The sequence below is a fragment of the Sycon ciliatum genome, chromosome 1 (genome assembly GCF_964019385.1).
Source record: "Sycon ciliatum chromosome 1, ocSycCili1.1, whole genome shotgun sequence".
Taxonomy (NCBI): Eukaryota; Metazoa; Porifera; class Calcarea; order Leucosolenida; family Sycettidae; genus Sycon; species Sycon ciliatum.
In genome coordinates, this window is record NC_088643.1 from 89,278,182 (window position 1) to 89,300,439 (window position 22,258).

Below are 22,258 nucleotides of genomic sequence, written 5' to 3' on the forward strand. Positions count from 1 at the left end.
CTTGGATTGCAGAAGTTGCCTAAGCTTGCCAGATTTAGTTGACGGCCATTCTTTTGATGATGGGAAGATAGCAGTTGGGCTCAGCATCCGTTTCAGGTGTTGCAGGTGTGGCTCAAGCTGCTTTCCACGCCTGGGAGACCTTTCCTTGCTCTGCTCCTCGCTCATGAAGGTGTTCTGTGGTAGGTAAAGCAGATGGAGCGGGTTGCGCATGTGCTGTTGATGTGTGCTTGGGTTCCGAACCAACCGCCAGTTACTCGGTTGTGCTAGTGAAGGCAACTTCCTTGGGAGCTAGCAGCCACATCTCAACATGCATTGCAATGTAGGTTGAGATCAACGTACACTTCAATGCAGCCATGCAGGTTGAGGTTAGCATGCATGGCAAATTTTGGAACTCGGGTTGAGATGTGGTTGGTTGCTAGTTCATAACTCGATTAATTACGATTGTTTCTTGTATGTTTGATGTATGTATGTGCACACAGCTGAGTTGGAGTCCCAGCCACTGCCCACATCAGTACAAGACTTCAAGGCCCATCCACTGTAAGCCACCCACTAACACTGTGTACCTGTACCTGGGTAGTAGTATGGGGTGCAGTGACTAGTACTGACTACTACCCTTCACCACCCCCTCCCCCCCCCCCCCACACACACACACGCACACACAGAGGTTCAGTGAACTAACCGTGTGACTGCCTGGTGTTCTCCATGCATGGTGATGCCATTCCAGTACTATTGCCTTGACTTGAGATACTTTCAGTGCTGTGTTGTACTTGTTGCCTGTCTGCTCTTTAGGAGTGTGTGCCCGTGCTTACCTAGATAATTTTAAAAAAACTTAGACCTTCACACATTCTTATCTTCTTGAGAGAGTGGCGTTCATAACTTTTCTATTAAATTTATTGTAATATGCATTTCTTCTTCATGTGCCGGCGTGTATGTATGTGTGTGTTTGTGTAATGTGTATGGTGTAGATATGTGCTGCAGAGGCATTTGCTCAAGTTTGAAGGTAAGTTGCGGAGCCTGATTTGGATAGGTGATTTGTGTACATTTATTGCTGCTGCTGCTGTGGGCCCAGGGCGCCCAGAACAATGGCCCAAGCAGTCACGGTGACCAGGACAATGTTTGGGCCAATATGTTTGATCTGGCAGCACCAGGAACATTAGCGACAACATGCAACACAATACTGCCATCAACTTTTTCTTTTTCTTTGCCTGAGATTTAATTGGATTTGAGAAGATGTCATCTGTGGGACTTCCTTCTTCTTTTTGAATTTGACAAAATTCACAAACGTACCCAGCAGTCGTAGGAGGTAGATAGCATGACTTTGCCTTCTGACCAGAAGAAATCCATTTCATCTTGAAGAACTTCCAGACCAATGGAGTGCTGTGTGTTACCATGCACGTTATCAGAGTACGTCTAGCATTATGTATCCAGAATAGGAGCCATGATGTCAAGCCTCAATAATGTATCTCTACGTCTCTGTTTGTTGACTTCTGCTTTTCCATAGTGCTTCTGTCTTTGCCGATACCCGTTGAATACATGAATCTCGTGTGTGAGTTATACGCTGTATTGTGCGCTGTATTGTGCGCTGTATTGTGTGTTATACTCACTGTGCACTTAGCTCTATATCCACCTGACCTTGCACCTATTGCCTTCATCAAGAATGAAGCAATCTACCCGCGCTCAGCCGTTCATACGGTAAGCTGCAGCACTTCGGATTGCATTTAGGGGTGACCTATCTTATCTCACCACCTCTTTGAATGGCACGTGTATAAAACAGTTGCCTGTTGTTGCCAGTACCCAGATCACCCAGATCGCCCAGATCACCCAGATCACCCAGATCACCCTGTTGAGCAGATCACATCCTACTTGTACTGTTTTTTATGCCGAACTGTTTGTAGTGTTAGGCACTATTATGATGGAGCTTCTTTTAATGCTTGTGTGCGTGTGTGTGTGTGTGTGTACGTGTGTGTACGTGTGTGTACGTGTGTGTGCGTGTGTGTGTGTGTGCGTGTGTGTGTGTGTGTGCATGTGTGTGTGTGTGTGTGTGTGTGTGTGTGTGTGTGTGTGCATGTGTGTGTGTGTGTGTGTGTGTGTATATGTGTGTGTGTGTGTGTTTGCGTGTGTGTTTGCGTGTGTGTATGTGTGTGTGCATGCATGTGTGCGTACGTACGTGTGTATCTGTGCAGCTGCACACGAGAGAAACCTGGATGAAGGATGCACGGTCTGTGAAGGTGTGTTTGCTTACTGTGTGCCTGCATCCTGCGCCCACTTTATTCTTTTCTTCATCTAGCAATCCTCCAAAGTCGACTGGATGTGGCTATCCAGGCTATTTTATAGTATGGCTGTGTGAAGAAGAAAGTACAATGGAGCCCTTAGTGAACATCTCAGCGGTATTGAAGCCTGTCCTGCTGGTTTGGCATTGGCTTTGACTGGGCTACATGCTAGTCTAGCAACCATGCATACTAGTAGGGAATGGCCATTGGCCAACCATGCATAACTAGGGAATGGCTATTGGCTAACCATGCATCACTAGGGAATTAGGCTTGAAGTAGTGTGAATAGTTGTCCGTTGTATGTCTGTTTAGTGTTTACGTAGTGGTTTGGCCAGACTGAGTGAATGGAAAGAGGAAAAATAACACGGGGCTGCTGAAACTGAGCTGGTGGGAAACGCATGCAGCACTCCTTACTGGTCACCTGGAAATGCATGACCACTTGCCACCACCCCTGTATTACTTACCTTGTTGCAGATCTACGCCTGTCATTGGGCGGATTGTACTGCTATTTAAAAACATGATTTGATGTGACTGTGCCCTCTGCAGGAAGGTGAAGAGCCATATAAAATGGTGAAAGCACGCCCAAAGCGAGTAAGTCCATTGTCTTCATGCCGGTAGGTCTTATGCACTTTTCGTCATCGATGACGTCAGGCTGCCTCGCGTCGACCCGCTTGGGGGGATCGATTCGAGCACTGCACTGCGGAAGTAAAAAAGTGAGTTTGGTTCTTCTTCACTTCCCATATTTCCTGCATCAGTGCCTGATTTGTTCGAAGCTCTTGTTAGTTTGGTGTTAGCTAGGTCCAGGTCATCCTCTCCGTTTTTGAAGCAGGAGCCACCGTGGTCTGTCGAACACAAACCCTAGTTCCCACTGTGGCAGATGTACTCCACAATAATGTTATTTTGCACCTTCCAAGGTGCACTTCCAATGAACACCCTCCACCCACTGACAGTAGCACAGGACATTTTGTCTTTTCGTTCCACTGGGAACGATATTGTCTGCAGCGGATTCACAGGCTTGTTATTCGGTTGAGTTGCGTGAAGGTGAATGGTTTTAACAATATAAATGCGATGTCAAGGTCTTCGAGGACAGGCCAATATGTATGTCTTGTCACATCAAAGGAGGCTGTTCTTGTCAGACATCATTGCTTATGTGTAATATGCATAACAAATTGGTGCAAATTAAATTCGGAAGATGCCACTGATCTACTGTCACGTATAATCACCGATATTATTGCATGTGTGTAATACACATAACCATTTTGTGCAAATTAAATTCGGAAGATGCCACTGAACTGCTAGCACGTACAATCACCGATATTATTGCATGCGTGTAATACGCATAACCAATTTGTCCATAATAAATTCGGCAAATGCCACTGAACTGCTATCACATGCAATCATTATATGTGTTTCGTTGGGCTTCAACAGACTGACGGCGAGAACCGGCAAAGTTTCTAAAAGAGCACTATGGCCGTTTAGGCGATAACTGCCAGGTCAAATAGGCAGTGGTTCAGAACACTACAGTCTTTCAAATGCAAATGCATAGTCTGTCCAGACCACTAACTGATGATCAACTGAGAACTAAGCTACAAGGGCACCTTCAAAGTTTGTCAGCATAGCACAGACAAAGACCAGAGTGTGTATGTGGTCAAACAATGTGTTCTCTATGTTGCCAGCCAGAATCTTGTATGCCTTGATTCGTTGCATTTTCCGTTCGACATGAATTCGTACTGCCGCTATCTTTTTAGTGGCCAGGAGGTCTTCCGGGGCCATCTGCCGGTCACCGGACTTGAACGGGGGAATGTTCAAGCGAACACCAACATCCAGGAGCAAGTCCTTTATCTCAAAGCCCTTGTCCGCCATGACTGAATCACCAGCTTCCAGGAGGGTGATCAGACCACTGCTCTCGGTGATGGCCTTGTCCGAGATTGACCCTTCGTAGGCATCAGAGACAAAAGTCACATGGCCATGCGGCGCGATGCCGATGAGAACCTTCACTGTATTGTGGCTCTTGTAATTAGACCAGGTAGCGGATTGACGGGCCAGAGAGGTAGGTGTTTGGATGAAGAACTCAGTGCAGTCAATAATTACTCTAGTCGTGGGGTACCAGACCTTGAAGCAGGGTGGCATCAGTGAATTCACTGTCCGCCTCGGCAACCAGACAGGTAGCTGCTTAAACTTATGGTACATTAGACAGACCCATGATGTTACGAGACGGGACACAGTGGACTGCGAGATCTCGAAGCGGAACGCCAGGTCAACTTCGCCGAGTCCAAGGCGAAGGCGCATCATGACCAGCAAGAATTGGTCAACGAGAGATAGCTTTGGCTTCGGGCCACGCTTCTGGCCTTCTTGAGATCGGTCCTCTGGAGCAGACGCCGAACCCTTCCACAACCTCATAGACTGGGCCGCTTGGTGCAGGAAGTTGAAGCATGCCATAAACATTAGGGCTGAGCTAAACCCGCTGTAATAGTTCACCAAATGGTGGTCCTGTTTGATGCGGTCATATGACATGGCACTTGGATGCGTAGGGTTAGAAAAGTACTTCTCCTGCTCCAGCGCATCGTACCTAGTTTGCAGCTCCTCTAGCTTCGCGTCAGCTAGCTCGAGCTTGTCCTGGAGCTTTTTGAAGCACGAGCAATCGTGATCCGCCTCACACACCCCCTGCTCACACCGCCACTGCCGTCTCCCACGAGCGTACTGCTGCTCTCACCTGGCAAAGTGAGAACGTCGTCCTCGCTGCCACCGCATGCAGCTACTGGGCTCTCCTCCACGATCTTCGTCTCGACCTTCTTGCGCTTGGCTGGTGGCGGTGCAGAACGAACTGCAGGCTCCTTCCGCTTCGGCTTGTTGCTGTCTGTCCAAGCAAATATTGAAGGAAAAACTTTTGCTCTCCGGTTTAAATTTCTCCTCGATATATCAGTCTTCTTATCTGCACGCTTTCCATCTCCGGGGCAGTAATCTTCCGGTTTGAAATGGGCAGAACATATTTTGGTAGAATCCGTCACTTTGAAGTATTCCGGGTGATCTTTGGCCACATCGGTTCGCTCATCTCGCCGGATCTTCACTAGCCACGTTTTCTTTTCCACAGGATCCTTCGGAAAGCCATGCCAAGCAAGATCAGGGTGCGTATCTGCTTGATTGGTGCAGAGAGGGACGCAGCAGCCGTGAACCATGTTGAATAAACGGCTACTAAATCTGCAGACTCAAGGGAACTCCAAACAACCAGACTAGGAAGAGATTTATTTGGGACGAACACCAAAAAGCCGAAGGAAGACAAAGGAAAATGCAGTTGTCGAGTGACAGCCGGCTTGTTTCACTTTTCCGTCCCCCCAAGCCGGTCGCTAGCTCCGCCAAAGCGATGATGTCATGCGAAGCGTGACGTCAATGTGCATAAGAGCTATTGTGACTTGTCTCTATGCCTATAGGTCCCTGGCTTGTAGTTATCTGTATTTCTTCTGTGAAGTAACGCTCATCATGAGTAGCTTTTAAGCTAAACTGTGTTATTTTGTTACTGCTGCTGCTGGTGGTGTTGGTGTTCGTACTGCTGTTATGGCATATTCTGTGTTTTGTGTTCAGAGTACACCAGCTCATCAACGTGGGACGCTCCTGTCGGAAACATTTGGAGTTTGGCAAACAGAAGATTACGTTCCACCTGTTGCCACTGATGTAAGTCCATAGTTCATCCAAGGCCCGTGCTCTTTTTCTTCTTCTTCTTTGCCGTGTCACACTGCACTGTCTGTCTGTCTGTCTGTTTGTTGGGGGGGGGGGGGCAGCGCACCAGGATAGTACAATGCACGTACGGTGTTATCGTTACTGACTTTTGTGGCTCAATGTCTCTCTTTGACCTATAATTGCATGGCGTCCTCATGAATTTCTGGTAAGAATGTGTGTTTATATTACATCTGTACAGTATGTGGCTGTGTGTATTTATGTGCGTTTGTGACTTTCTGTGTACGTGTACCCTTCCCAGGGTAAAGTACCCCGAAATACCTATGGCAATGTGGAGCTGTTCAAGCCGTCAATGCTACCGATTGGCTGTCGTCAAATCAAAGACAGTAAGTTTCCAGGTTGCGTGTGTACGTGTGTGCATACGTTATGAGATGTACGGAATGGTTGGTTCAGCGGTGGGGCTGCAGGGTTGAACTCAACGGGAGTCCCACCATGCGCCATGTACAAGTACATATGTAAGGAAAGTATACCCGTGCAAACTTTCCTAGTGTTCATGCTGAAGAACCTGAAGGGTGCTCTCCTATGTGTTACACATGTACTGTTTAAGGATTGCAATAAACAGAACCAGTTAATTAAAGCGTCATTTCACGAAGGTTTTATTGAGATGTCATGAACAAATTCCAGAGAAACATGTAATGTAGTTCTCTATTTTGTTATGTTTTGTTTCACTCATTTGCTGTAGTTCCCAATCTTCCTCGGATAGCACGCAAGCTGGGCATTGACTGTGCGGAAGCTATGGTTGGCTGGGATCAGCATTGCGGCTATTCACACCCCATGTAAGCTATGAAACTGCATTTCTTACTTGAGTCGTGCTGGGGGGATTGTTTGATCGTTTTTTTTTTTATGCTGGCCCTCGTCCTCAAACTCCGATCGGAGCACAACCTCTTGCCGCATGGCACTGCGCTCCTCATGCTCTTCACATTGTTTGAATCTCTACTAGTTTACAAACCCTATCAACCCACCGCCTTCCATTCTATGTCGCATTCCGTTGGCGATAAGCTGGCCTCCAGTTGTTGTTAGTTCCTCTGCTATGCTCACTTAGATTCTGGCATAGTCGCCAAATGTTGTGATTCCACATATTCTCTCACAAAGGTCAGGAACGAACAACCACACAGCACTAGAACAGCTATGTACAGAGTATATTTTCAAAAAGGAATACCGGTAAGAACAAAGTGGTATGCAAGAACAAACAGCCAACTCAACTACGATCGAATGCGAAGAGTAACGAAGATATGAAACCAGGAAGGGAACCCTGAAGAGAACAAGCAACGAAAGCGAATGCAAAACCACTCTTTAGGCGTGACCAAAATAAATCGAGATTCCCGGGCAGGACCCATGTAAAATTGGTCCGGGCGGGCAATTTTTTATTTTTATTTTTTCCTTTGTATGTATGCATGCCATGCTGAACCTTTTTTACAGTATTATCTGATAATTTTTTATTCAATTTTTTTACAGAAAACAGGTACGCGGTTTACCCATTCAATTTTTCTGTATTTCGGCCAACAATGGTCCTGATCTGTACATCAGGGAGTCGTACAAGCCCGGGTTAACCCGGTTTGTGTGACTCCACGGCACAGATCTACTCACACGATCAGTACTGTACATGTATATGAACTGTTTAAAAAAAAAATTTTTTTTAACTGGCTTTGACTCGATTTTGGTGCGGGAGGGCCCGGGAATCTCTATTTTTTGGTCTCACCTTACAGCAAAACGTGCACATACAAGACTACATTGTGGTGCACCTACATCAGCGCAAAAGAAGCAAGCGTGCTGCACACTACAATTAAGAACATGGCGCCTTGCCAACTGTAAACAAGATGCAGAAATGCAGAGCCAAAAATACAGCATACAGATTGAGAAATTACAGCTACAATATACATGAAAGAAGACCTTTCACTCTTCAGAACTGGTGGTTTGTAACAGTGGTGTTTGTGCCATTAACTCTTTCCTCTTCAGATTCGACGGTGTTGTTGTGTGTGAAGAATTTGCTGACACTCTTCTGGATGCCTGGGAGGCAGACAGAGCTGAAGGGGAACGGAAGGCTGAGGAGGTCAGTCACACAATTTGTGTTGATTTTGTGTGAGAGGCCTGCAAGCTGTTATGTATGATGATCAGGATGTGTACGTGCATGAGTGCATACATACAATTTCACGTGAGTGTGTATCAATGTCAGTCTGTGAGTGTATTGCTCGTGTAGGGTACGCATTCACATCTACACATACCTTCTTGCTTTCAGTGTGTGCAAGTGCTATTTTCCCTGTGCACCCTATTTCCCCAGTATGCTGTATGCTGTATGCTGTATGATCTATGCTCTACTGTATTGCTTGTGGGTGGTTCTTTTAGAAACGTGAAAAGCGGATACTGGACAACTGGTACAAGCTGACGAAAGGCCTTCTCATTCAGCAGAAAGTCAAGAGAATGTTTTCCAATGCCAAGGTGAGGCTTTAGTCAGGTCTGTACCGTATGTAGTGTGATCTGAGTATCACAATGGATGTCTCAGTACTATTGTAGATATGTCCTTTGGCTTTTCAAAAATGTATCCGGTATCGCATCGCAGTTTGCTACGCAAAATCGATCTACTGCTACTCAAAAATCACAGTGACACGCAGAAAACTGCCATACATACATGTACAGGCTATCCATGCTTACGCCACAATTGAGATTTTGCATAGCAAAAGCTGCTATGCAAAAACATGACAGTAAATTCATCCCTGGAAAGATTGGTATGAGTTACAAGAGTTGTTTGTCACAGTGACCTGCAAATGAGCAGATTTTTTTGTTTGTTTGAAGTTTTATTTACATCGCAAACTGAACGGGCATTGATGCCCAATATTATGATGGCGATAAAATAAAAATGAAGTGAGATGATGTGTTCATATTGTTTTTCTCGCCTCCTGCTATTCTTCAAAGACAATGACAGCGGGGACAGGACTGGATGACGAAGAAGACGGTGCGGATAGTCCAGATGGTACCGACGAGCAAGTCCATGAGCCGACATGGTCAGCGCTGCAGCCAGGTTGGTTTGCAGGCGTGTGTGTGTGTGTGGGGGGGGGGGGTGTCCATGGTTTGCAGGTGTGTGTGTGGGGGGGGGGCATGTTCCAATACATTTCCAGATTTGCGTGCTTCTCTTGCGACAGGTGTATACATGGTACATGGTGTGTGGTTGGGGGGAGGGGGGGGGGGGTAGGATGTGCTGATGTCACACAGCGGACAAATGGTCAGCTAACTAGTTAGGTAGAAGAAAGACAACGGCTCTGAAGATGGCGCAGTTGCATTGACAACACCGAATTCCCAGCTAGCTTCGGTGTTCGAGCAATGCATCATGTCTTCCCAGCACGCGATTCTTATGTTTGGTCTTACTCACTCAGACACTGTGACAACATGACTATACTAAAACCAATAGGAAAGACTAACATTGGCAGATAGTGTAGCCAGTACACAGGCAGAACGGCTCACGTGCCGTAAAGTACCTAATCCTGCATAATGCTCTCACACACTGACTGACTCTGTGTCCAGTAGCAATGCAGCACGCAGAAGGTGCGTACGGAATGAGAAGCATACGGTGCAAGACCATGAGAGCATGGTGCATGTACACTCATACTCCATGCCAGTGCCTGCACAGTTGTGTTATTGCGTATACAACACTGACGGCGATCACCATCTGCTTCCTTCCTGGAAAAGCTAGATTACATGTACAATACTATATTAACACATTGGTTCCATTTTTCAGTACGTTCAGTACTTCATCCAGCCACCTACAACTTACTTCCAGTCAACAGAAAATAGGCGCTGAAAATAGTCTCCGATGAAAGAAAGTACTTAGACTTGTACAGGCATAGCGAACAATTAAATTGTACCACTGAACATTGTGTGTGTTGTTGTTGTTGTTGTTGTTGTTGTTGTTGTTGTTGTTGTTGTTGTTGTTGTTGTTGTTGTTGTTGTTGTTGTTGTTGTTGTTATTTTGTGTGTGGGTTTGTCCTGTAAGATCCAGACAGTCTTCCGGGCTGTCAACTTCCCAGCTGATTAGAAGGTGGTGCGGAAGTGTCAGAAATGTGTCTGACTACGACTTCGTCCAGCTACACGCAGTCCTGATCTGCTTGGATAATGGATGTAGGAGAGGTACAATATCTACCGCCGCTCTCCGACCAAGACCACCACTAGGGCAGAAGCCCACCATGATACCATGATACCATGATACATTGGTACTTGAACTTCAAGTATGTTCCTAAAAGGTTGTTGGAGGAAGAAAAGGTAGGGACATCCCCTTTCCAAGTGGGTGCACCACCCTACCGGCATGCTGACTGGCTGTGTGTGTGTGTGATCAGTGTGGACTTCTATCTACTACTGTTGACTGGACAGATGACTGATCCTTGGATACAGGTACTGAATAGGTTTTGCCTGAATTCATGTAGACCTGTAGCTGAACAGCAATCATGCACAGGCATGGGTAGACATAACAGTTACAGCTTGTGAGCAATGTGGCTCAGGATAGAGAACATTGCGGCGTAGCACTCGTTCACCTACGCCAAGAAAGAATTTTTATTGCAAGACACTGTTCTTGTTTGCTGTTGTGTGCTATGGTCCCATGCTGAGCTCTATTCCACTGACCTGTGCAATGATGCTGCTCAAGACAAGGAGTAGCTAGCTGTGATTATGTTGCATGCATGGCATTGTGCTATGCTGCTATGCATGTGCAATGCTAATAATATCATGCATGTGCCATGCTGCTTTGCATGTGCCATGCTCTGCTGTCCTGCATTATCTGCATCATTGTGATGCCATGCTTGCTTGCAGCCATATCTGCACGAGTCAGTATCTTGTGTTCTTTTGCCCATGTTGCTGTTGTGCTATTTTCAGTTTTTCAGATATCTTTTTACCTATTCTTATCGCATTGTGACTTTTGAGAGTTTTTACTACTCTTATAATTACATAGTCTTATGCCTGTACATCTTATGCCTGTACATCTTATGCCTGTACATCTTATGCCTGTACATCTTATGCCTGTACATCTTATGCCTGTACATCTTATGCCTGTACATCTTATGCCTGTACATCTTATGCATGTACATGTATGTTGGAGGGGACAACTGAGAAGTCGTCCAGGCTACATCACAGCAGAAATCAGCAGTTGGGATGCCGGACCAGCGTAATAATTATGTGATTGCACCATGAATTCTACCATGGTGGGGCATGGCATGTACTGTAGTACTGTATTGGGAAACCGCTCTCTGGGTCCATGTGTTATTATGAATGCCTCACAATTCAATCCCGGTTGTCACAAGACGTCCGCGTAAACACCATCTATGACTGACTTGAGCCTGAGTCTCTTGTTACACTGTAATATAACATAGTCTCTAGCCTTGCTACCCATTCCATAATGTCCACATGTACATGCACAGCACAATCTCCACCAGGTAGTACATGTATGTAGTACTCTTTAGTAGTACGCACTGATGTCCACAGTTCAATGTGACCTACATGTACTCCACTTTAAATAAAGCCAAACAACAACAACAACAACAACAACATGTACATACGTTTGGGACTAAAGATATTGGACCTCCTTTCTCCATGCAAGTGCGTGGCGATCATGGTGGAGGTCAGATTTCTTTGGCCCCACCTACAGTCTACAGTCTACAGTCTACAGTCTACAGTCTGGTACATGGTGTGCACTGATACATTTTACATTGAATGAATTACCTGCCACACTTTTGTACTCCTTGAGCCAGGTTTGACAACCAACCAACCAGGTTTGACAACCAACCAACCAGGGTTGACAAGAGGATAAGGTCTTGATGCTTTTTGTGACGTCACATACGGATTTCAGACATGATCCACGTCAATGCTCAGTGCTGCCAATGCTGCTGCCATGCCAGTGCTGAACTGGAGATCATGTCATCCACTGTGACTGACTGTGAGTGTGCGCGTGAGATCAAGAATCCTTTGCCTTGTCTCTGGCCTGACAACGATGTGTGACACAGTGGCCATCTGTCATGACGCCCTGGCGCTCTCTGACAAACTAGTGTTGCCTTCTTGCTGTAAAAGGCGAGCTAATGCCGTAATGGCGATTATGTGTGTCTGGTATGTTGAACAGAGGCACCCCCACTGATGCTAGATCTCATTACACTGGCTGTATGTGGTCTGGAACATGCATGATGGCCGACTCACCCGGATAATCACCCGGATCATCAGTCAACATAATCATTAATACTAGTAGTCATTACCATGATTACTGAGTGACACTCTGCTGAGTGGTGTGCTGTTCAGACTAGTACAGCTGTACTACACGTACTACTAGTACTGCAGTACTGGGGTGATCATGCACAAAGTCATGCAGCACAGAGATGTCAATGGCGCGCACGGGAAACATGAACCACTGCCTTGGCTTGGGTCTTTGTACGGGAATACTGTACTCTATATCCGCCATTGCAGCACAGAGCGCGTGCCCGCGCTCTCTCGAAACACTCGTAGATCTACTGTCTGGCCTTCTGTCAGTCAAGTCCATCCATGCAGCACAAGTGCCTTGAAGTTGAACAGTTGAAGTGGCACGCACATGCGCGTTTGCAGGCACCGGTCCGTCAACACTGACTTGGCCAGCTGGTATCGAGGTGGCCATTCACCGGCTAGAGAGGGCGTCAGGCATCCTGGTTCCAAGCTGCAAGCAGCGCCCTGTTTGCACGTGGCCCGCGCTTTCTTCTTGGTGAAGTTTTATAATCCAGTTGGCTGACTCTTCAACTAACCGTTTCGTAACAGCAAACAGCAGCAGCAAGCCTCCTCTTCAGCATGGGTCGCCAATGGAATAATGGCATCTTCGGTTGCCTCAACAACTGCACTCTCTGTGAGTACCTTACTTAGCACTCTTGTCTTGAACGCCGCCGCGCGCCTGCATTCTGCAGCTGCGAGTGCTGCTCTGAAATCCGATGTGTGGTGCATGCCGTGCGAAATCGGGGAAGCGTCAGGCGTGCGGTGCGATGTTGTAAATTCGTAAGCGACTAGGGCGGTTGATATGAATTATTTATTATATTTATTATGATGGCGCGGCGACCACTATGTCGATCACTGTTTGCCTCGTGCAGTCTGTGTCTCTGTGGTTGAGTGAACCTCCGTCGCGGCTTAGCTCGCGTCCAAAGCCCCGACTTACAGCGAGCAGCAAACCTCGATCATGGGAATGTGTGAACGGCGTGTCGAACACCGTGCTGAGGTTTGTTAGACTTCAAGACACCAGTTCAGAAGGATCGGCAGCGGCACTTCGGCAACTGCCAATGACGTTCTGGATGAAGATATGCGGAGAAGGAGAAGACCGCAGTCTGGCCATTTTTGCGCTAATGTCAGGGCTCACCACGACCATACAAAGCGTCAATAACGGTCATTTGGATTTGACCAATCAGCGCACAGCAAAACGGGCTGTTTCTTGCAATTGTGGGGTGTTTTCTGAGTGGAGCTTGGCTGTATTCGTTGGTTTTAGACATTAGGCCATTGTGGATTCGTGTTCAGAAGGTGTGTCTTTGGGGGGTTACCGTCTCGAATTTTTCGATTTGGCCTTCGTTTGGCTGAGATCGGATGGTGAAATCACTCAAACGCGAAGGCGTGCAAACAAGTGAATGAAGAGAAAATTAGAAATCGGGGACGGTAAACCTATAGAGAATTCCAAGACCTTGAAAATGAGCTATCGATGATGAGAATCGGCCAAGGAGAACCGCTGTTCTACTTTTTTGAAGACATCAAGGTCGGCCGTGCGTCGCCGCGCGCACCAACAAAAACTGGCAGCCGTGCGCATATCTGCAAGTGCAACAAGAAAGGGCGGAGGAGACAGCAAGCGTTCCAAGTGAAGAGTTTACCTTCGTGTTGACTCAAGCTAAGGACTCATGCCAGTCAGGGATCATACTAGTCACCTCTCATCATGGTCATGACTAAGGGATTCATTTGTGACAAGGAAACTCCCCACTCGCAGCGTGAAAGCTGCGAGGCCAAACAGAAAAGAGTGTGCCGAGTCGCGATCAGGAAACGCTGAGTTCTACTGACAACATTGGTTAGCTAGGCGCGGCAAATTCTTGTAGATGCCAGGACTCAAGTTCACCAGTACCCCACGGACATATCTTGGTCGACACCCACCAGCGGATTGAGAAAAATGACCAAGATTGCTTGGAGAAAGGACGTCTTCTCCGCGTGTCTTTCTCGACATCAAACAACAAGATTCGCTTCGGCACTGGCCCTTCGCTGTACAGAGTAGACCAGGAAGTCGTAAAATACCGGTATTTTACGACTAGACTGTACATCGCTGTACATCGATGAGCATGAACTCGGGTGCGTAGCCGCTATGACTGCACAAACTCTGGCTTTGGCGGCATTCAAAATGGTGGTCGACGCTTTTTGAATTTTGTATGGTCGTGGTGAGCCCTGAATGTATACGTAATCGAGGAATGACGTTAGTAGTACGGTTACGGTTATCGTTGTATGAACAAGAGTGTCATCCAATAGTATGCCACTCTGATCTCCGACCTGTGCCTGTGGGATCTGTGGCGGCGCACTGCCTTCATTCGCAACACACGTGACGAAACAGTCCGAAGTCTAGAACGCACTTGGACGGTGAAAACCATAGCAGATCCGCTGCACATACCCAGCAGTAGTCGCAGTGATGCCGAGACCATCATGGTCGGCGGCGGAGCTTGGTCTGTCCCGTCCACTCCACCATCTCCCTGGAGTTCGGTTAGGCCCTCATCAGACTACGTACATAGATAATCCAGTACAAAATCACATAAAACCTAAAAGGCAACATTTTTCCATGCCTGCATTCAGACTACACATTTTACATGCAATATACAGGCAACCTTTGACCCTACGAAATTCAGCAAGGGGCCTGGGATGTGTAAAAGCAGCGGACAGTCGTACCCGGGTACAAAGTTCGTACAACTGCCTGGTGAAAGTACGATAAATGCAGGAAAGTTGCCTTGTACAAGGGTTGGCACCCTGCCTGAAAGGATTGGGCAGCTTTTTAGGCTTCCCGCCAGATTCTTGTTGTTGTCCTGGAAACTTCTATGTAAATGTGACTTATAGGCTGTTTTGTACCTGGTCTGAAGAGGGCCTTAGCTGCGCTGTTATGCTGAAAGGACATCATTAGGGCCGATTTCCACTACGGTACCGTGAGTGCCGGGCCGACGATTTGGGTAGGTCACGTGTACCCCACGGTACGAGCTTGAAGCCGAGAGTGATTTACACCTGTGCACAGTCATTCCGTGCATTCCGTCGGCAGGCCGGATCACCATTTTTATCAATTTCTGACTTTGGTCCTGAGGGAAAATAGCGGGGGAGATGACTGGAGAAAGCTCAAGAATCAACCAATCGAAAAGCCAAAAGCCAAGAAAAAACTTCGTACCACAAATACAAAAGAAAGAAAAAACTTCCTTTCAGGGAGTAGTAAAATACCTACTACTCACTGCATTCGACCTCACGGAATACCACGGCATGCCATTTCCACCCCCCAGAGGCCCTCGGCACCGGAATGTCCACGGCGCGGTCCGACAGGAGCCACGGAATGAACTCGCGCCAAAACTGCCCCTCACGTGAGCAAATCACCATGGGTACTCACGGCACGGCACTCACGGACCGTCACGGTACCGTAGTGGAAATCGGCCCTTAGTCTCTTCAGAGTTCAGTGACTCTGCAGAGAGTGCATTTCGTGGAAAAAAGCAACAATCAATAATGACGCAATGAGTCAATGACCCAGCTGATTACCTAGTTCACAGCTGATTCCCTAGTTCACAGCTATATTATACTAATGTGGGCAGCGTGCCATGCCAGACCCCGTGTGCAGAGTTGCATCCTCTTGGGTTTATGGACTGTTGGTTATGACTTATGACTGGGGCTATGGACTGTTGGTTAGGGAGGTCATGCGACTACATGTACATCATTACGGTAAACCCTAGTTTAAGCGACCACCCCACGGTGCAAGCAAAAGCGGTCGTTAAAGCCAGGTGATCTTTAGAACCAGGTCCCACAGCGTCTGTGTAGAACTGTCGTTGCATGGAAAAACGGTCGTTAAGAGCAGGTGGTCACTAAACCCAGAGGTCGCCAAACCTAGAGGTCGCTAAACCCAGAGGTCGCTTACACCAGGTTTAACTGTAGTTACGTTACTTTGTATGGAGCAGCAAAACTGCAGTGCTGCAATGCAGTATAGATCAAGCCAAACTGACTCACGCTTTACTAAGTGCCCAGAAGCGAATTCGCTTACACCGACCACAATGACATCATTTCCACAACCTCTTTATGTACATTACTCCGCATGTTTGGAAAAAGCACAGCCAATGCATGAAAAAGAACACTCCCTCTACCCTGTACGAGTAGGTTGTGCATATACCCAAGAGCCCAAGAAGAAGCTGTAAGCTGTGCCCTTTCAGGCATTGAGCACTCTATGTGTAGATAGGACCACTTAACCCACTGCGCATAACCAAGAGTATGAGAAATTAAGTGCGTTTTCCTTTGAGACTCAGGGGGGTAGGAGGGGTTTTGGAAATTGTTTTGGAAGTGGTACGACCAAAGGTCAGTGCGGCCAAAGGCCGTGTTGGAGGGGGGTCGGGGGGGACCTCCCCCGGGAAAATTTTGTAAAAAAAGACACAAAATCCTGCGTTCTGGGAACTTCTGGCCCACTTCTGGCGCAGTGTGCGGTCGAGTCGAGTACAGTACTCAGTACGACTGCAGATGCACAACAGATCTACGAGTACGAGTCTAGAAAAAGTTCAAAGTCTGATGCGCATATGCATCGATGGATCTTGATTTTTTATTTATTTAATACGGTTTTGCACGTTCCGGACGGACCACCCTTTTCGAAAAGTGGTACGGCCATGGTCGTACCAGTCGTAGCGGGTGCTACGCCCCTGAGACTTCAGAAGGTTTGGTGTGTGATGTGTCGAGTACAGGTACTGCTGTTTACCTCCACGGTATTGCATATGGTATTGTGCACGGAAGTGTTGCCCCTTAGCCATAGGAAGGTTCTAATCCAGTCACCGTGAGTCATTTGATTACGCAATGAAGGCAGGGTGCCACGCACTGCACCTCTGCTGGGAGACCATGGTTATGTAAACTCTTCATATCGAGAGTCCATCACTCCAAGAGTGTGCTTCTGTCTGGACTTTCTCTATCCAGTGCTGCAACGGCAGTTACTTAATTTCACATCACATTACACAGTTCAATAGTGGCGAACAGTCCAAAGTAACCAGCAGCAGAGAGTTGTACCCAAAACAGTGCTGCATACAATCCTGTATCTACCCTGCACATGGTGCACATCATGTGTTTATTGGCTTGCCAACGCTCACATCATGTGTTTATTGGCTTGCCAACGCTCACATGATGTGAAGTTCTAGACCCCATACTGCCATAGATTGGAGTTGCACACTCGTTGGTGTCATCGTCTCATGATATCATTGGTAGTGATCACTGTTGAAGTCACCACTGCATGTACTATTTTCAATTCTAGATAAAACCATAAAAGGAAAGACAATGTGGTCTGAAAGGTTCACTAGGTGAGGAAATGGAAATGGAAATGGAAAAGTGTGGTATGAGAGTTTCATTTATTCTCAGAATACATTCGTTCCATGCAGACTTGACAGGTTGATCCAACTAACTTCCACTTTTGTACCACGGCATACTGGTAGCTGCTCGACTTGAACAAACAGTACAGGTGCCCTAAGTGTTCGCTTGATTTACCCCCCCCCCCCCCCCTGCCTCTGCCCCTGGGATATGGTCCTGTGCTGGTGATGTGAGAATTGCAGTACTGTTTGCTATTACTTCCTTCTCTCATGTGTTCCTAACATCTATGGAATGTGTGTGTACGTGTTTGTTTTCTTCTGTTTCAGGCCTTGTGACATGGTTCGTGCCATGCTACACGTTTGGCATGGTGGCCGAGAAGGTTGGTGAGAACTGTCTCATATGTGGCTTATCATTGATGGTGCCCATATTGCATCTCTACACAATGTCACTGATACGTGGCCGGGTCAGAGAGCAGCAGGACATCGAGGTAAGGGCTATGGGCTCAATACGATCATATCATGATATTCTCTTCAAGCAGCTCTCAGGCCGTGTTGCATGCATACTGCTGTTGTCTGTGCACTCTTGAAGTGTTCATGAAAGGCTGAACTGGATTAGTATCTGGCGTGCACGGTTGCGCTGCCACTCAGTGTATACCGCGGGCACCCACACCCAACACAACGATCTGGAGCTAAGAATTCACGTGCATTGTCAGTGCCACGGTTATTTCAGGCAGCTTTGCGCACAGTATCCGGTGTAGACAAGTATGTCCTGTGTAGACCAGCATGCAGGGGTGTCGGAACTTGGGCGGCAGGTGCGGCCAAAGCCGCACCAATAATTTCATCTTGTGATTTTTGAAGCACTATAATAATGGGCTATTTGGGCCCAATTTTCAAAAAGATCACGGGGATAGCCCCCGGACCCCCGCCTCGTGTATGGCCGCACCAATGTCCAATGCCTTCCGACGCCCCTGGTATGTCCTGTGTACGCCCGTGTGTGAATCTCACCACCACTGGTATGTCCTGTGTACGCCCGTGTGTGAATCTCACCACCACTGGTATGTCCTGTGTACGCCCGTGTGTGAATCTCACCACTACTGGTATGTCCTGTGTACGCCCGTGTGTGAATCTCACCACTACTGGTATGTCCTGTGTACGCCCGTGTGTGAATCTCACCACTACTGGTATGTCCTGTGTACGCCCGTGTGTGAATCTCACCACTACTGCACCTGCTTTTTGTACTTGTACAGGGTACGTTTGTTGAGGACTGTCTGTGGACCTGGTTTCTTCCACTGTGCGCAATTGCTCAGATGGCACAGGTACGTGATGAAGTATTGTGATACTGCACTGTCCCATTCTAAACAATATTTAGAGAATAATGATATTATTGCAACCAGGCAGGCTAAGTATATACCCTGAAGTCGGTATACGTCTGGGAAGGTGGGAGCATGCATGTGACATTGGTCACACAATGGGGCGAAGACGTTGAACTCCAGTCAACTTTTCGCCGCAATGGCCGTGCAACGTGTGTCCCGTATGAGAAGTGATATCCGAGGATATTGTATATATCAGGCTAAGCTATCATACACAAAGGGTTTGTTAGATGAGAAAAACTCAGGACCATAGATAATCAAGCCTGTTTAGTGAGCCCACACCACACCACACAGTGCCTTACCATGGCTGTGTGTGTGTGTGTGTGTGTGTGTGTGTGCGTGCGTGTGCGTGTGTGTGTGTGGGCGTGCGTGTGTGTGTGTGTGTGAGTGAGTGTGTAGGTGTGTGTGTGTGAGAGAGAGAGAGAGAGAGAGAGAGAGAGAGACTGCCGTTATCATTATTCATTGTATACTACTCTGGGTTGTAGTTATCATTCACTGATATGAATACGTGAATACTGAGCTCCAAGCAGGTATACAATCATGTGACTCAGTACTTGAGTTTTCCCAGCAAGAGTGTGGTTGAGTTGTGCTTTTGCAAGTCGTTGCACTTGTTCCTGTGTGAATGGCTATGTTGGAGTGTGCAAGTCTTTTCTCTGTTCATATTCTTGTTTGTTCACTTGTTTGTTCACTTGTTTGTTCACTTGCTTATGCTATTCATGTATTACAGGAAGTTGGCTTCATGTCACCAGGTGGAGACGGAATGGCACGCCAGTAATTTCACATCTCTGGTCTTGCGCAGATTTACTTATACCTTCAGTTTGGCTCAACTGATAAATATCTGCCCAGCGCATGTGTTTGGCTGGCAGCTATCGCTATTCACGGTATTGCTGTGCAAGTGGTTTACAACTTATTCACGTTTTGGCAAAGTCTTACCTTTACCATGCTCCTGCTGCTGAGACAGCTTTCTGACCCACCCTCAGTGATGCTGTTCTGTCTATTACACTAGCTAATCGTGCCACATGCTCTTTTTTCTATATGACAGTTTTGTACCAAGTGCTTTGTACATCACTGAGCCAGTGCCCCCCCCCCCCCCTCACCCAAACATCAATACAATCATGTAACTGTTTGCAAGGTGTATGATGTAACCTTGCCCAAATGTTACACTTGTAAGCGGAATTGGAAAGGTGTGCTGCTAGTCAAGCCTACCATGCATTCCGCGGAGAGTTAAAATGTTCAGCAGTCTACCCAATCATGCTAGAATAAGAAGGGCACCGCATGTTTTCTGGACGTGCGAGCGTGTGACAGGTAATATTCTTGATCAGATGCATGTACATTTACATGTATTGTACAAATGTACAGAAATCCAACCTCATATTCATATCACAAAGTAGCGCCGCGTTCGAGTGCACACTGCACAGAACAGTCAGTGTTTGTAATGCTAGGGCTGTGTAGCGCCCGGCGATACTTTTCATTCATGAGCTTCAACCGGATTTCTTTAGCCAGTACTGTAGTATCTGATCACTGTCATGACGTCACCTCATTGTGGCTTTTCCAACCAGAGCTTGTAGACAAGTACTGAAGTATGGTATATACAGAAGCCTTGCGAAGTAGTAGTACAATGTATGTTCACATTCCCAGCATCATCTGCGTCCACCGTAGGACAATGCAGATCCATGTCCAAGGCGCCTTACATGTACGTGGTCCATCTGCCCGCTCCAAGCTGCCTTGTTCCGGTGGCAGTTTCGGTGGTTTTGGTATCGATCTCTTCTTGTTGACGATTGGTCGGGCTGGCTCCAGCCCTGGGCCCGACGAAAAGGAGGAAGGATCGGCACATATACCAATGTATACATGGGCAGGCGAATCTACAATGGATTTGGTCCAACTCAGAAACAGACTGCCCTGAACACTTCGGCGGACGAGCACGCCGAGGACGAGAACCACGTTACACTTGCCCGTATTAGCGCTACGCTGAGACGACACCTGAGAGGCTGAGTCCTGATGAATGGCATGGTGAGGGAGTAGGACTCACCAGTCTTCTCTGCTAGCAACGCAGCTCTTGTATAGCTGATGTGCAGTTGCTCATACCACCCACCGATTGTACAGAGCAGTGCCGGGACAAACGAGGCATAGATCTACTCCACATCACGCACGCGCCGTTCGTAGATCTACGACTGACTAGTCCGTTAGTAGTCGACTGCTTCTTGGCTTTCTCGTGACCATGGTGACGGGTAGATCTACAGGCTACGGTATACGGACTCAGTACGGAGACGGAGCTCGGAGGAGGAGCGATTTGAGGGCGTAAATGGGTTGAAAACCCTTAAAGGGGAAGTTAAGGCAAAAAATAAAATTTCACCAGTTGTAGTCTTCGGGGTGCTGAATCGAATGGTCTTGGTCCGAGGAAGCTGAGACGCTCCCTTCCTACTTGAATCCCAATCGAACTCGCGCACTTCCACCGAAACTGGGTGACTGCGCCCTACGAGATGGGGATTTGTATGCAAAATGTCACTAAAAGCGCCATTTCGTTCTTATAAAAGCACGGATGACCGCGATTGGCCCATATGTTGTAGTCTTTTGGACGCTGAGTCGACTGGTTTTGGTCCGAAAAGGCTGCGATGCAGCGTTCCTCCTTTATTCCCAATCGAACATGGTTGAACAAGTGGTCACGTGCTCCTGGGTGCCCAAATCACCTGGTCACCACGCCAGCAGGTGACAACTTTCACACCAAGGTTCAACTCGAGTTCAACTCGAGTGACAGGACTGCACCCAAAAAAGGTCAAACAGGCTAGTAAGTTGTACCCTGCGAGGCACGGTGACCAGGTGACTGGCGTACGCAGGAGCACGTGACCGCTTGTTCAACCATGTTCGATTGGGAATAAAGGCGGAACGCTGCATCGCAGCCTTTTCGGACCAAAACCAGTCGACTCAGCGTCCAAAAGACTACAACATATGGGCCAATCGCGGTCATCCGTGCTTTTATAAGAACGAAATGGCGCTTTTAGTGACATTTTGCATACAAATCCCCATCTCGTAGGGCGCAGTCACCCAGTTTCGGTGGAAGTGCGCGAGTTCGATTGGGATTCAAGTAGGAAGGGAGCGTCTCAGCTTCCTCGGACCACGACCATTCGACTCAGCACCCCGAAGACTACAACTGGTGAAATTTTAATTTTTGCCTTAACTTCCCCTTAATTTAACCCTTACATCAATAATAATTATACAAGTACATGCATTCAAATCGTCCTCCCCATGCAACATCGGCAAGCGAATGGCAGTGCGATGAGAGAGCTGCTCACCCGAAAGAGGCTCGAGGTGCGGCTCAGCAGGGACATTGTTAGCCACTCTCTTCAGGAAGCCAGGTCACGTCCCGT

The 22,258-nt window shown here is 47.4% G+C and overlaps 2 protein-coding genes across 3 annotated transcripts in view; both read left to right on the forward strand.

Moving 5' to 3' along the window:
• Positions 1-10,969, forward strand: part of LOC135806295 (DNA repair protein complementing XP-C cells-like) — a 36,043-nt gene extending 25,074 nt beyond the window's left edge. For both annotated transcript variants that reach the window (XM_065320463.1, XM_065320464.1), the window contains exons 17-28: positions 480-537; positions 966-1,000; positions 1,616-1,692; positions 2,184-2,228; positions 2,816-2,860; positions 5,849-5,938; positions 6,243-6,327; positions 6,684-6,777; positions 7,958-8,051; positions 8,345-8,437; positions 8,912-9,017; positions 9,987-10,969. In XM_065320463.1, the coding sequence (XP_065176535.1) occupies positions 480-537; positions 966-1,000; positions 1,616-1,692; positions 2,184-2,228; positions 2,816-2,860; positions 5,849-5,938; positions 6,243-6,327; positions 6,684-6,777; positions 7,958-8,051; positions 8,345-8,437; positions 8,912-9,017; positions 9,987-10,024 (860 nt within the window). In that variant the 3' untranslated portion in view covers positions 10,025-10,969. The remainder of the gene's footprint in view (positions 1-479; positions 538-965; positions 1,001-1,615; positions 1,693-2,183; positions 2,229-2,815; positions 2,861-5,848; positions 5,939-6,242; positions 6,328-6,683; positions 6,778-7,957; positions 8,052-8,344; positions 8,438-8,911; positions 9,018-9,986) is intronic.
• Positions 10,970-12,635: 1,666 nt separating this feature from the next.
• On the forward strand, positions 12,636-20,054 carry LOC135806296 (uncharacterized). Its single transcript, XM_065320465.1, has 4 exons — positions 12,636-12,839; positions 17,851-18,011; positions 18,771-18,839; positions 19,621-20,054. The coding sequence occupies exons 1-4, from the start codon at positions 12,785-12,787 to the stop codon at positions 19,666-19,668; spliced, it is 333 nt and encodes a 110-aa protein (XP_065176537.1). The 5' UTR covers positions 12,636-12,784; the 3' UTR covers positions 19,669-20,054.
• Positions 20,055-22,258: the final 2,204 nt, after the last annotated feature.